Source organism: Globicephala melas, chromosome 18 (genome assembly GCF_963455315.2).
Source record: "Globicephala melas chromosome 18, mGloMel1.2, whole genome shotgun sequence".
Lineage (NCBI taxonomy): Eukaryota > Metazoa > Chordata > Mammalia > Artiodactyla > Delphinidae > Globicephala > Globicephala melas.
In genome coordinates, this window is record NC_083331.1 from 13,985,692 (window position 1) to 13,997,707 (window position 12,016).

The window sequence follows — 12,016 nt, forward strand, 5'->3', positions numbered from 1 at the left end:
AGAAGCAGCACGTCACTGTCAGCTTGTGACCGCTCTGTCGTCATCCATGGAGACTGAACCATGACCTGGTTTTCGTTGCCTTCAACCACTTCTCAATGTTGTCCATATTCTCAAACTTCATCCAAAAGAGACTTGAAATTCTTCTCTCATAAGGATTTGATCATGATTGAAGTGCAATGAACAGGCAGTTAGAATTCTGGTTGCAAAGAATTTAAGTTGAAAGCAGGAATTATGTCTTACCTGTAACACCTTGTGTGCCGAGAATAACTCCTGGTTGGATGACTAGTGGGTGAATGAATAGGAGGCCTAAAAATGAAATGGAAAATTTACAGGACAGTTGGAGCTGAAAGGCTACATTTAGGAATTAAAGAAGCGAACCCCATAACTGAATTAACACTCTATGACACATGGAGCTACTGATCAAAGAGAGAATTTATTCACAGAGCTTTTCAAATACAAACAAAATAGCACGTTTTTATTTTTTACAAAATGAATATTGGAATAAATGTGGTACAGCACAGTACAATAATGGATGAAAGAAAACAAGATCTAGTGACTGGAAAATGTCTCTCATTACTCTCACATCTTCAACTGAATTCTCTCCTACAGTGGACAGAAAGTTGCCCCTTTACTTCGTAAGAATACCATAGCAGAAACTACTCAGAGAAATATTGCATATTTTTTGAATAATATTGAAATACAAAGGCTTAATTCTAAAGATCTGCATAAACACTGAAAACACGTTGAGGGCATAAAGAGTTTATGCAGAGTATACAAAATACTGATAAGAGTGGCTTATTGGTCCATTTATTAGGTTTAATGTATACTTTATAAAGTGATAATATGGTATTTTAAATGTGTATTAAAAAGAAAACAGAGGAGTAACGCACTGCTAACCCTCTCATACAGACTGTGCAACAATTTAAATGTCTGTGTGTGGGCATGTGTGTGGATGCGTACATCTGTATGTGCTCGTGTGCTTTCAGAAATGCCGTGACTTACTGGGAACGTCTGTGCGTTACCCTGCTTCCCAACCTAATACTGTTTCTCCTAGCCCTTTCGATTCTCTGAGTCATCATCCTTAAAAAAAAAAAATCCTTGTTTGCTGCATATATAGATTTGTTTTGTGTATGTGTGTGTTCTACATCAACAATACTCTGTGGGATAGAAACACCCAACACCCTGCAATATTTTTAGCCTTTGGTCCATTTTTCTCTATCATTCCATGCTCTACATTTCTTTCACAAACCTTGCACAACCCTTCCCCATGGTATAATGTTTTTAATTCCACTGGGTTTCATTTCGTTAGTGTTGTATGGTTTAGAACCACTATTCCACCTTTTGAGAATAGCTGGATGCTTCAGTCCCTCCCAGCCCCTTCAGCCCGTCTTCTCCTCTGTTTGCTCTTGGTGGCTCCATCTCAGTATGGGTACTGTTTCTGTTTCTTGCCTGAGAAGCAAGCCAGCCATGTGCATAGCAGCATGGCGGTGGCAGCACCTGCTCCCGTGCAGTAGTAGGCCCAACCGATTTCACACTTACCTAGGGACACAAGAGAAGGAGAGAAAGCAGGCACAGATCAGGATGATTTTACAGGAGGTTCTGTCATTTCTCCCAGGGTGTGTGTTCCTGGTGTACCACGGTGAAACAGAAATACTCATTAGAAATGTGACACTCACTCAAATGGAATGATAACAAGGGATGAAACTTATCCCATGATGGAAGAAAGCCGGAATAGTTGTGGGCATTTCAGAAGGACCTCAAGGCCTATGTCTCCTGCTAGCTAGTGACAGAAACCTTTTCTCCCCAACTGCAATGCTCACTCCCGTGGCTGAAGAAAAGGAGGAATAACAGCAATCAGGATAGGAGAGATGAAGGTATTAGTTCCGATTTAAATCACCCAAACTCATATGCATAATGAGGTACCTTAGAAAAAAATTCAAAATACAGGTAAGTCCTAAATATAGATACAGTTTCTGCAAAAGGGCCACTCTAAGGAGGAGATCCCTTTGAAGAATAATGCTAAAGTGAAAGAATCTACCAAAAAACTCCTGGAACTACTAAGTGACAACAGAAATGTTGCAGGATACAAGGGTAATATATAAAAGTCAACTGCTTCCTATATACCAGTAATGAACAAGTGGAATTTTTAATTAAAAACACAATACTATTTATATTAGCATCCCGCAAAATGAAATAAGTAAAAATCTGACAAAATAGTACAAGGTCTTTATGAGGAAAACTATAAAACTGATGAATGAGATCAAAGAACTAAATAAATGAAGAGATATTCCATGTTCATGGATAGGAAGGCTCAATATTGTCAAGACGTCAGTTCCTCCCAATTTGAGCTACAGATTCAATGTAATTCTAATCAAGATTCCAGAAAGTTGTTTTGTGGGTATCAGCAAACTTATTCTAAAGTTTATATGGAGAAACAAAAGACCCAGAATAACCAACACAATATTGAAGGAGAAGAACAAAGTTAGAGGACTGACACTACCTGAATTCAGGACTTACTATAAATCTCCAGTAGTCAAGATGGTGTGATATTGGTGAAAAAATAGACAAATAAACTAATGCAACAGAATAGAGAGCCCAGAAGCAGACCCACATAAATATAGTTAACTGATCTTTAACAAAGGAACAAAGGCAGTACAATGAAGCAAAGACAGTATTTTCAATAAATGGTGCTGGAACAACTGGACATCCACATGCAAACAAAGGAAATTGGACACAGACCTTACACCCTTCACGAAAATCAACTTAAAATGGAGCACAGGCTGAAATGTAAAACGTAAAACTATGAAAATCCTAGAAGATAACATAAGAGAAAATCTAGATGCCCTTGGGTATGGTAATGACTCTAGATATAACACAATCCATGAAAGAACTAACTGATAAGCTGAACTTTATTAAAATTAAAAAAAACTTCAGCTCTGTGACAATGTCAAGAGAATGAAAAAAAAAAACTGCAGACTGAGAGAAAAATGTGCAAAAGACACATCTGATAAAGGACTGTTATCCAAAATATACAAACACTTAAAACTCAACAATAAGAAAACAGACCTGATTAAAAAATGGGCCAAACACCTCAGACCACAGACACCTTACCAAAGAAGATATACAGATGGCAGATAAGCATATGAAAAGACACTCCACATCATGTCATCAGGGAAATGCAAATTAAAATGACAGTGATATGCCACTACATACCTATTAGAATGGCCAAAATCTGGAACACGGACACCACCAAATGTTGGCGAGGATGTGGAGCAACAGGAACTCTCATACATTGGTGGTAAGAATGTGCAATGTTACAACCATTTTAGAAGACAGTATGGTGGTTTCTTAGAAAACTAAACATACTCTTACCATACAATCCAGCAGCTGCATTCCTTGGTGTTTACCTAAAGGAGCTGAAAACCTGTGTCCACACAAACGTCTGCACCTGGATATTTATAGCAGCTTTATCCATAACTGCCAAAACTTTGACGCAATGGAGGTGCCTTTCGAGTCAGGACTCAAATCTGGGTACCAGGTTCTAAGAATAAGAACTCACTGACCCAAAACATCCTACTTGAATTAGTGGGATAGGTTTCCGCATTCATTAATCCTTTTTTTAAAACAACATTCAAGTTATTCTTTTTGCATGTACAGTAAGGAAGTCCTCTATATCTCTCATGCAACATTGTCTTTTCTGCCCTAATTGAATCCCCTTTTTAGTCAGTCTTAAGAAAACCAGAAATCAGACAATGCTCCAACAACCACCATTTTCTCCCTTTTCTTTTGTTTTTCTTTATCCATTACATTAGCTAAAACACATACAACCAGATGCTTGGATTTCACAGTCATTGAACATACAAACCATAGTTTGAAAACCATATCTTTTTTTTACATGTCAGTCATTTTTTACCTTGTTCATTAATAACTTCTCTATTGAAAACTACAAAGACTGTTAGGTGTAGCATGTAATTTGACTTCCTATCTTCACTGAAGTCTACTGAGGCGGTAGTTAGCATGTGCCCCATTTACAGATAAGAAGGTGAGGTGAGGCAAAGCTTGAGTCATTGGCTTGTAGTCACCATAAGTCAATAGCCACAAAATTAGACCAAGAGCCTCCACATCTTAAAAGTACTCTAGGGCACTACCTATGTACCAGACAATAGGATACGTTTAGCCTGCAACTTTGGTTTCTCCCTCTCCGTATCCAATAATAAATAATAAAAATTAAGAAACAGAAAACACAGATTGATTACTATTTGCTCTGAATTGTAGAAGAGCTTTCGTGGAGCAAATATTAATACATTTAATCCTCATAAGAACACGATGTGGTAGGTACCTGAGTATCATCCCCACCATTCGCATGGGGACACTAAGGCCAAGGAAAGTTCAGTAACCTGCCCAAGAACTCACCTGTATAGTAAGTGACGAGTCCTTTGCGTCTCTCTCCACAATTTATTCTGTGTGCCTCCACTCCTCAAGTGCCTGTAGCAACCCCCGGCAGTCTTACCTGCTGCCATTGCTTTCCTGTCTCCCTGCTTTTATTTATAGTATCATCAACAGCAAAGAGGGCAGCTATCTTTTCAAAAATCAATCATGTTAAGTCGCTCTCTTACTTAAAATCCTTTAATGATTTCTCAAACATGCAATCTCCTTCCAAAGGCCTGTGAGCCCCTGAATGAGCTGGCATCTGCCTACTTCTCAGACCTCATGACCACCTTCCCTCTTGTCTTCTTTCTGGCCATACTGGCTGTCTTCTCTGGACCACATCAGGCTTGTATTGGCTCCAGTACTCCTCATTCATTATTCCTTCCACCCCAAAAATTCTACTTCCAGATCATTAGAGAGCTGGAGCTTTCTCAGATGGGATCTACCTGCCCCCCACCCCCAACTTGTCTCATCAAAGTCACTCTATTCCTTCACCTCACTTTATTGCCTTTGTAGCACTTGCCATGGTTTGTAAATATCGTGTGTGCGTGTGTTTAACTTCAGTCTATCCCACTAGAATGAAAGTTTCAATTTGGGGAGACCTTTGTATAGTTTGTTCCCTACTGTACCCCTACAACAGTGCCTGGCTCACAGTAGGCACTCAGAAAATAAATGCTGAATGAAAGACAAGGTAAAAGAAAGAGAGAAAGAAAGGAAACAAAGTAGGCAGACAGTTAGTCTTTCAAAAATAAAGTATGGGATTTTAAGAGTAACTCCAGTCTCATTTGACACAGAACTTCTGGAGAGAGGTGCCCAGACCAACTGTGCGTTTATAGCTTTGTACAGAGTGTGTTCAATTTAAAAGGACAATAGATCCTGAAAGAGCACATCTCCACCGCAGGCTGGGTCTCACTGGCACAACGACCTCCATTAATACTGACAGATAGAATCAGTCTTTTCAAGGGTAACAGAGTCTCCTTCATGGACCAGATTTTCTGATAGCCGTAGGCTAATGTGGCTGTGAGTCTTGGGAATAATCTCCATTTGGAATTATTCTTTAGCTGGACTAAACAAATCTAGGAGGGAGAATTAATAGGTAACTGAGAGATGGCAGGTGGTTTAGAACCAAAAAGTCAGCAAAATCTGTGGTCAGTCCATTCAGTATAAGGCTCATAACACAGAACACAGTCAGTTGTTCATTAATAATAAGGTGTTGATCTTCCATGACCTAACATGAAAAGTGGAGTACAGAATTCTTTACTAATTATCGGACACTCACTCAAGAAAAAGTAGTTGGTGAGGCTATTTAATAATAGTGTATGTGGGCTTCCCTGGTGGCGCAGTGGTTGAGAATCTGACTGCCAATGCAGGGGACACGGGTTCGAGCCCTGGTCTGGGAAGATCCCACATGCCGCAGAGCAACTAGGCCCGTGAGCCACAACTACTGAGCCGGCGCGTGCTCTGCAACAAGAGAGGCCGCGATAGTGAGAGGTCCGCGCACCGCGATGAAGAGTGGCCCCCGCTCGCCGCAACTAGAGAAAGCCCACGCACAGAAATGAAGACCCAACATAGCAAAAATGAATTAATTAATTCATAAACTCCTACCCCCAACATCTTCTTTAAAAATAATAATAAGTGTATGTAACAGTAGTCACGTGTGTTAAATAAAGATTAAAAAAAAAAAGCTACTAAAGCATTGACTATCAGAGAACCCAGGAAAGACAGTATAACTTTTTCTCTCCTCTAGAAAAGTCAATAAAATAGCGTAAGCTGAAATCTTAGGGGCTCTGAACTGGCAGGGTTGCTGTAGCAGATGGTGCAGATGCTCCACCCAGTTCCTTTGGATCCCTTTGCTGGTTCTGGGCTCTCATCCATCAGCTACTGACTGTACTTTGCTCCTAACAGCTTATACCTGCAACCCTCTTCAGAGGACCCATGAGCTGGGGGGCCACTTTGTTCCAACTCTCAGAAAGTTGAAGTACCCCTGGTGGGACTGGTAGCCACTGACGGGCTGGTGCAGGAGTCTGAAAGCCCTCCTTCTTGCCTCCAGGTGGGACAAACTCTGCTGTGGCATGAATGTTCCAGAGCTCGTAAGAGTCCAGACTGAGGCTGGGACCTCACCTGGAATTGCACTCTCGCTTCGTGTCTACGCTTTCACTATCTTGCTTTCCCACTTCCTACTGGTTTCTCCTCAGCTCATTTCCTTGATCCCTTGGACAGGAATCCTCATCTCAGGGTCTCAGCTCTGGGGAACCCAATTTCAGAGAAGAGCAAATGAACACAGTCTTTCTTGTTTTTCTTTAACGTGATAAGGGTTTGTGAAGGTTCTTCAGTTGTTAGAGGCTTAACCCATCCACCTACCCACCCAAGCCCTGCCATCCCCTGAAACATCCAGAGCCAGGATAGAGCCTTCAGCACATCCTTGCTATGCTATCATCTTCCCGGGGCCAATCCAACTCCTTGCCTTGATAAGTGTGTATGTGCCATTTCTAATAACTATTATGTTTCTGGAGCCTTTCTTGTTTGTGTCATAAAACATGTAGTCAACTCAGCAGACCAACCGTCCGTCATATGAAAATGGAAAGGTAGGACACCAAATAAAGGTACTCAAAAAGTGTACTATCATAGAAAATGTTTGAGGATGTTACACAATCTTGCTGCTAATTACACACACGTGCTAGTTTATGTGTGTGATTTATACATTTTGTGGTTTAAATTTAGCAACTGGCTAAGATCCAAAATGAGCAACTAATGATCAGTGTGATTTCAAAGAAAATTATTCCTCTATTTCAGATATGAAGACGTTGGTTTGCTAAGTAATTGATAAAATAAATCATTATTAAATCAATAAGGATTTATTCTGGTATTTTGGATTGTATAGAAATATGGCCACCTCATCAATCTAACTTCAAAAAAATATACAAAAGCATATACCACACACACACACACATATCTTCAGAGAAACAAAAAATGGTCAAGGTCAGTGTAGTAAGATCAAGACGTGTCAATAAAATTTAGGCCAATCTAAAGAAACACTAAGTCATCCATCCCCTGATTCTGGAGTCCCTTCTTCCCACCCTCTCTCCCTCCCTCAATTCTTTCATAAATTCAACAAATTAAAAAAATTTTTTTACTGGAATATAGTTGATTTACAATGTTGTGTTAGTTCCAGGCGTACAGCAAAGTGAATCAGTTATACATATGTCCACTCTCTTTTTTTTTTTTTTTTTAGGATTCTTTTCCCATGTAGGCCATTACAGAGTACTGAGTTCCCTGTGCTATACAGCAGACTATTATTAGTTACCTATTTTATATATAGTAGTGTGTCTATGTCAGTCCCAATCTCCCACAACAAATATTTTTTAACCGCCCACTCCAACTAGGAATCACTGGATGCGAGGGATCTACTTTGGAAAAAGATAAATACAGCCCCTGCTATCAAGGAGCCATCGTCTAGTCAAGGGTGTGTTAAACAATAATTACTTAGATATTCATATAATGATAACTGTGATATGTGCTTTGAAGAAAAAGCATCCAGGATGCTAAGACAGCAAATCACAAGGACTTTTATACAGTGAGGTCCGTGAAGGAGAGCCTTAAATTAGAAGTGAAATTTAAGCTGAGACCTGGCAGATGAGCAGGGGCTAGCCAAGCCTGAATGTGGGAGGCCAGGGAAGAGTGTATTTGCACCAGGGGGATGGGAAATGTAATGGAGAAACGTAAGCAGATTTGGGTCTCGTTAAAGTATCATTCAAATAAGAGATGGATGCCACTGTGCGTGTAAGCAAGAGATGGGGTTGGGTGTGACCACCTCCAGAGTTTGAGAGCTGGAAGCCTGGAGACTTCCTCTTCAAATGTTCATCTACACGGGTGTAGAGACATGTGAGATAGTCAACAACCATTGGTAAGTCTTGATCACCTACTCTTTGTGTTGCAATATTACAGGAGACCAATGAGGGGACAAGACAGATAGCATCTTTGGTTTTACAAAACTTATGTTCTAGTAAGACTGATTCTTGAGTATCACTCACATCAGTTGCATTATTTTGAAGCCATACCTTGTATATTTTACACACGTCTGTTAGAAATTCAGTTAACAAAATTAACTAGATATAAAAGGGAGTTTTTTTCATGAAACTATAAATGTAAATGTACCTCGAATTTCTTCAAAGGAGAAGAAAGATTCTTCTTCCTGAGCATGTTTCCTTCCACTGTTAAAACCCACACGCTCAATAATAAGAAATTAGCACTGTGTTTTACAGTAATAGGAGAAAAAGTCTTTCTGAGTACATTAGGCTATTAGGAAAGAGCAGATGTTTAAGTTAATATGTTTTAAACCTTACTGTAGTCCATGAGTAGTAACGGAACCAAAGGAAACCAGGGAATACAGGACCATTCTTCCCTGGCCTCTCGCTTCCCCTGTCGTGGCAAAACATTCTTGTTATTTTAATGCAAATCGAAAGCTTTTTGCTAGAGGACAAGTTTTGTCTGGGATCCTTTCAGGAAATTAGAGAAGCAAATCTGTCAAACTTTCTCTTTTGCTCTCTGTAATGCTCCATCAAACAGGACTCCAAGCACACTGGGTTGGCAAACTGCTGCTTTCAACGACGGGGAATGCCACCCTTGACAGATAAAATAGAGGTTAATCAATGGGAAAAGGTCCTGTGGCTGCATTCCAGGGCAGCCCCGGGAAGAAGATGGCTGGGAGAGGTGTGGCTGATTCTTTAGGGTGCCTCAAATTAGTTTTTAAGCGCATCTCCTGTTAGTAACAGAGACAGAAGAAAAGGTACAAAGAACCCAGCTTTACTACAAATAACAATGAAATTCCAGTGATCAGTTTTATTTGATTACTCTTTCACAGCCTACCATGTGACTGCCTGTCTCATTCCTGTATCCCAAAGCTCAGTACAATGATGCCTGGACCACAGCAGACGATTGATACATATTTGTGGTGTGAATGGCTATCAGACACTATACCTGTGCTAAGAACAGAGATCTGAAATTAATAATTATATAATAGTTGTCATGGACAGCCTGTGAGCCAGGTGCTAACCAGTTTAGAAGTGGCATCTCATTTAACCATTTTTGCCTATGATACTTTCAAGAAATTAGAGAAGCAAATCTGTTTATACTTTCTCAATATCATTCCCATTTTGAAGATGAAGACACTGAGTTAACATGCAAGATAAGTCACTGGCCCAGTATCTCAAATAAATGATGAAGCTTGAACTTGAACTTGAGTCAGTTCCAAAACTTTTTTGTGTGCTCAGGTATGTTTTAGGAAGATCTGTATCACATTGTTCCCATTTGTCTCTGCTAGAACTTACATGCCACAAAGAAATAAGATATATTTTGAGTGAAGTAAGTTAGAAAGAGAAAAACAAATATCGTATATTAATGCATATATGTGGAACCTAGAAAAATGGTACAGATGAACCGGTCTGCAGGGCAGAAATAGAGACACAGATGTAGAGAACAAACGTATGGACACCAAGGGGGGAAACTGATTGGGGGGTGGTGGTGGTGGGATGAATTGGGAGATTGGGATGGACATATATACACTAATATGTATAAAACAGATAACTAATAAAACCTGCTGTATAAAAAGTAAATAAAATTAAATTAAAAAATTAAAAAAAAGATATATTTTGCATCTTTGAATTTACCAGTCTCCTTAGAAGCCTCCATGCACCCGTGTGTACCTTGCACAATTCTAGTTATTAAAGGCCTGCATCTTGCAGACTTGGCTCTCCCAATTTCAGGGCCAATGAAACCAAACTGGCACTCTCTTGGCAATCCCATCCCCCTAGAGGATGTGAGGCAGTGGGGTCCAATAAGCTTGCTTGATCAAATTCAGATAATTGATTTTTCCTGGGTGATAACTGGCTATGGGCACGCTGTCAAACTGGATGTTTCTGACCTGCCCCCGTCGGAGCGGAGCTGAGAAAGGGCTCCAGGCCCTGGGCACCCTCCAGCTCCCCTCTGCCTGTAAACCCCTGGCCATCGCGCCATCCTCATACCCAGAGACTTTGCCACAGTGCCTCCTGCTGTCCCAGTGCTCATTTAAGCACAAAACAGGGTCCCACAGGTAGTCCTGCCCCCGACTGATGCTGTCCAATGCAAACCTCCCTGTGTCTTCGACCTTCCCCATGCTCTGCATTTGAACCTGAGCCCTGCCCGTTCCCAGCTCACTTCTTTCCTCACTGGGTCACTGCTGAGTTCCCAGCCTTGTGGCCACGGGTGCCTGAGTCCAGATATAAGCTGACTGCCTTCACTTATCAGGCAGAATATCTTTCATCTGTGATATTTAAAGTTTTTCAGCATGTAAAGATATCAATGCAACGTTTGTGTAGAGAAGAAGCAGGCATGTCAGATTTCATCCCTTTTGCTGTACAAATCAGGAAGACAGGAAGGTGGAGGGAGAAAAAAACTTTTGTATCCTTTTGCAGTACGCGGGCCTCTCACTGCCGTGGCCTCCCCCGTTGCGGAGCACAGGCTCCGGACGCGCAGGCTCAGCGGCCATGGCTCACGGGCCCAGCCGCTCCGCGGCATGTGGGATCTTCCCGGACCGGGGCACGAACCCATGTCCCCCGCATCGGCAGGCGGACTCTCAACCACTGCGCCACCAGGGAAGCCCAACTTTTGTATTCTTAAATGCCATGGGTGGAAGTCTCTCCTCTTGAGTAAATTCCTTCCTACCTCTTCATATTCAGACCATCTTGTCTGCCCTGTGCATTAAAAGCAAGAACAAAAGAATCTGTAGTGGGACCAATTCCTTTTGTTCTTTTGGGAAGTTACTGAACAGAGGTGTTGCTAGTGAAAAACAACAACAACAGGATTTAAACATTTGACCTAAAACACACAAAAGCTTTAATTCAAACTTTTAATGGAACAAAGAGTTAAAATGACACCTGTGTCTGAAAAGAGACGAGTGGAACTCAAACTTGATCGCTGGGCAAAAAATGTAGAAGTAAAAAGGCTGAGGGAAGATAGTTTGTGAGATGCGGCTCATTTTAATGCTCTTTGCTTGTTTCTGTCTGTTTAGGACGAGAAGCATAAACTCACATTGCTGACCAGGGTCGACCTGGACACAACTTCAGGGCACCATTTACACTGTACTCCCTGAGATGTACTCTAGGAGGTACTGTCCACAAGCAGATCTCAGTAATGGGATCTCAGCACCCCATGGGCGCTTCCCAAGAGTAGATAGTATGGAGGGACGTGCAATGGTAGAACCCTCCAAAGACTGAGCACTGAGTCTGCACAGAGTACCCCAGGCAGCGGAGGCCACCTTCATGCCTCCTGTTTCCAGAGTGCAGCACAGTGGACAGACCCAGCATTTCTCCTCAAGAACTTCCACTCTTGACTCTCATGAGTGAGGCTGGCTATATCTTCTACCTCTCCTGCCCCTTCGTTCCCAGGTTTAGGGGACTGGACAGTTGGATTTGAACTCTCCTGGGAGTTGAACGGTACCTTTTCCCCCCAAACACATAGTACATCTCAGTGTATAAGGGTCTAGCTTGGAGCACTGGACCCACTTCTACAAATAGACTCTTAAAAAGACTCTCCACCTTCTTTGTCTGCCCTA

At 41.4% G+C, this 12,016-nt stretch overlaps 1 protein-coding gene across 2 annotated transcripts in view; it reads right to left on the reverse strand.

Annotated features, from left to right (window-relative positions):
* Positions 1-414: 414 nt before the first annotated feature.
* LHFPL6 (LHFPL tetraspan subfamily member 6) overlaps positions 415-12,016 on the reverse strand; it is a 255,452-nt gene continuing 243,850 nt past the window's right edge. For both annotated transcript variants that reach the window (XM_030882445.2, XM_030882442.3), the window contains one exon: positions 415-1,539. In XM_030882445.2, the coding sequence (XP_030738305.1) occupies positions 1,421-1,539 (119 nt within the window). In that variant the 3' untranslated portion in view covers positions 415-1,420. The remainder of the gene's footprint in view (positions 1,540-12,016) is intronic.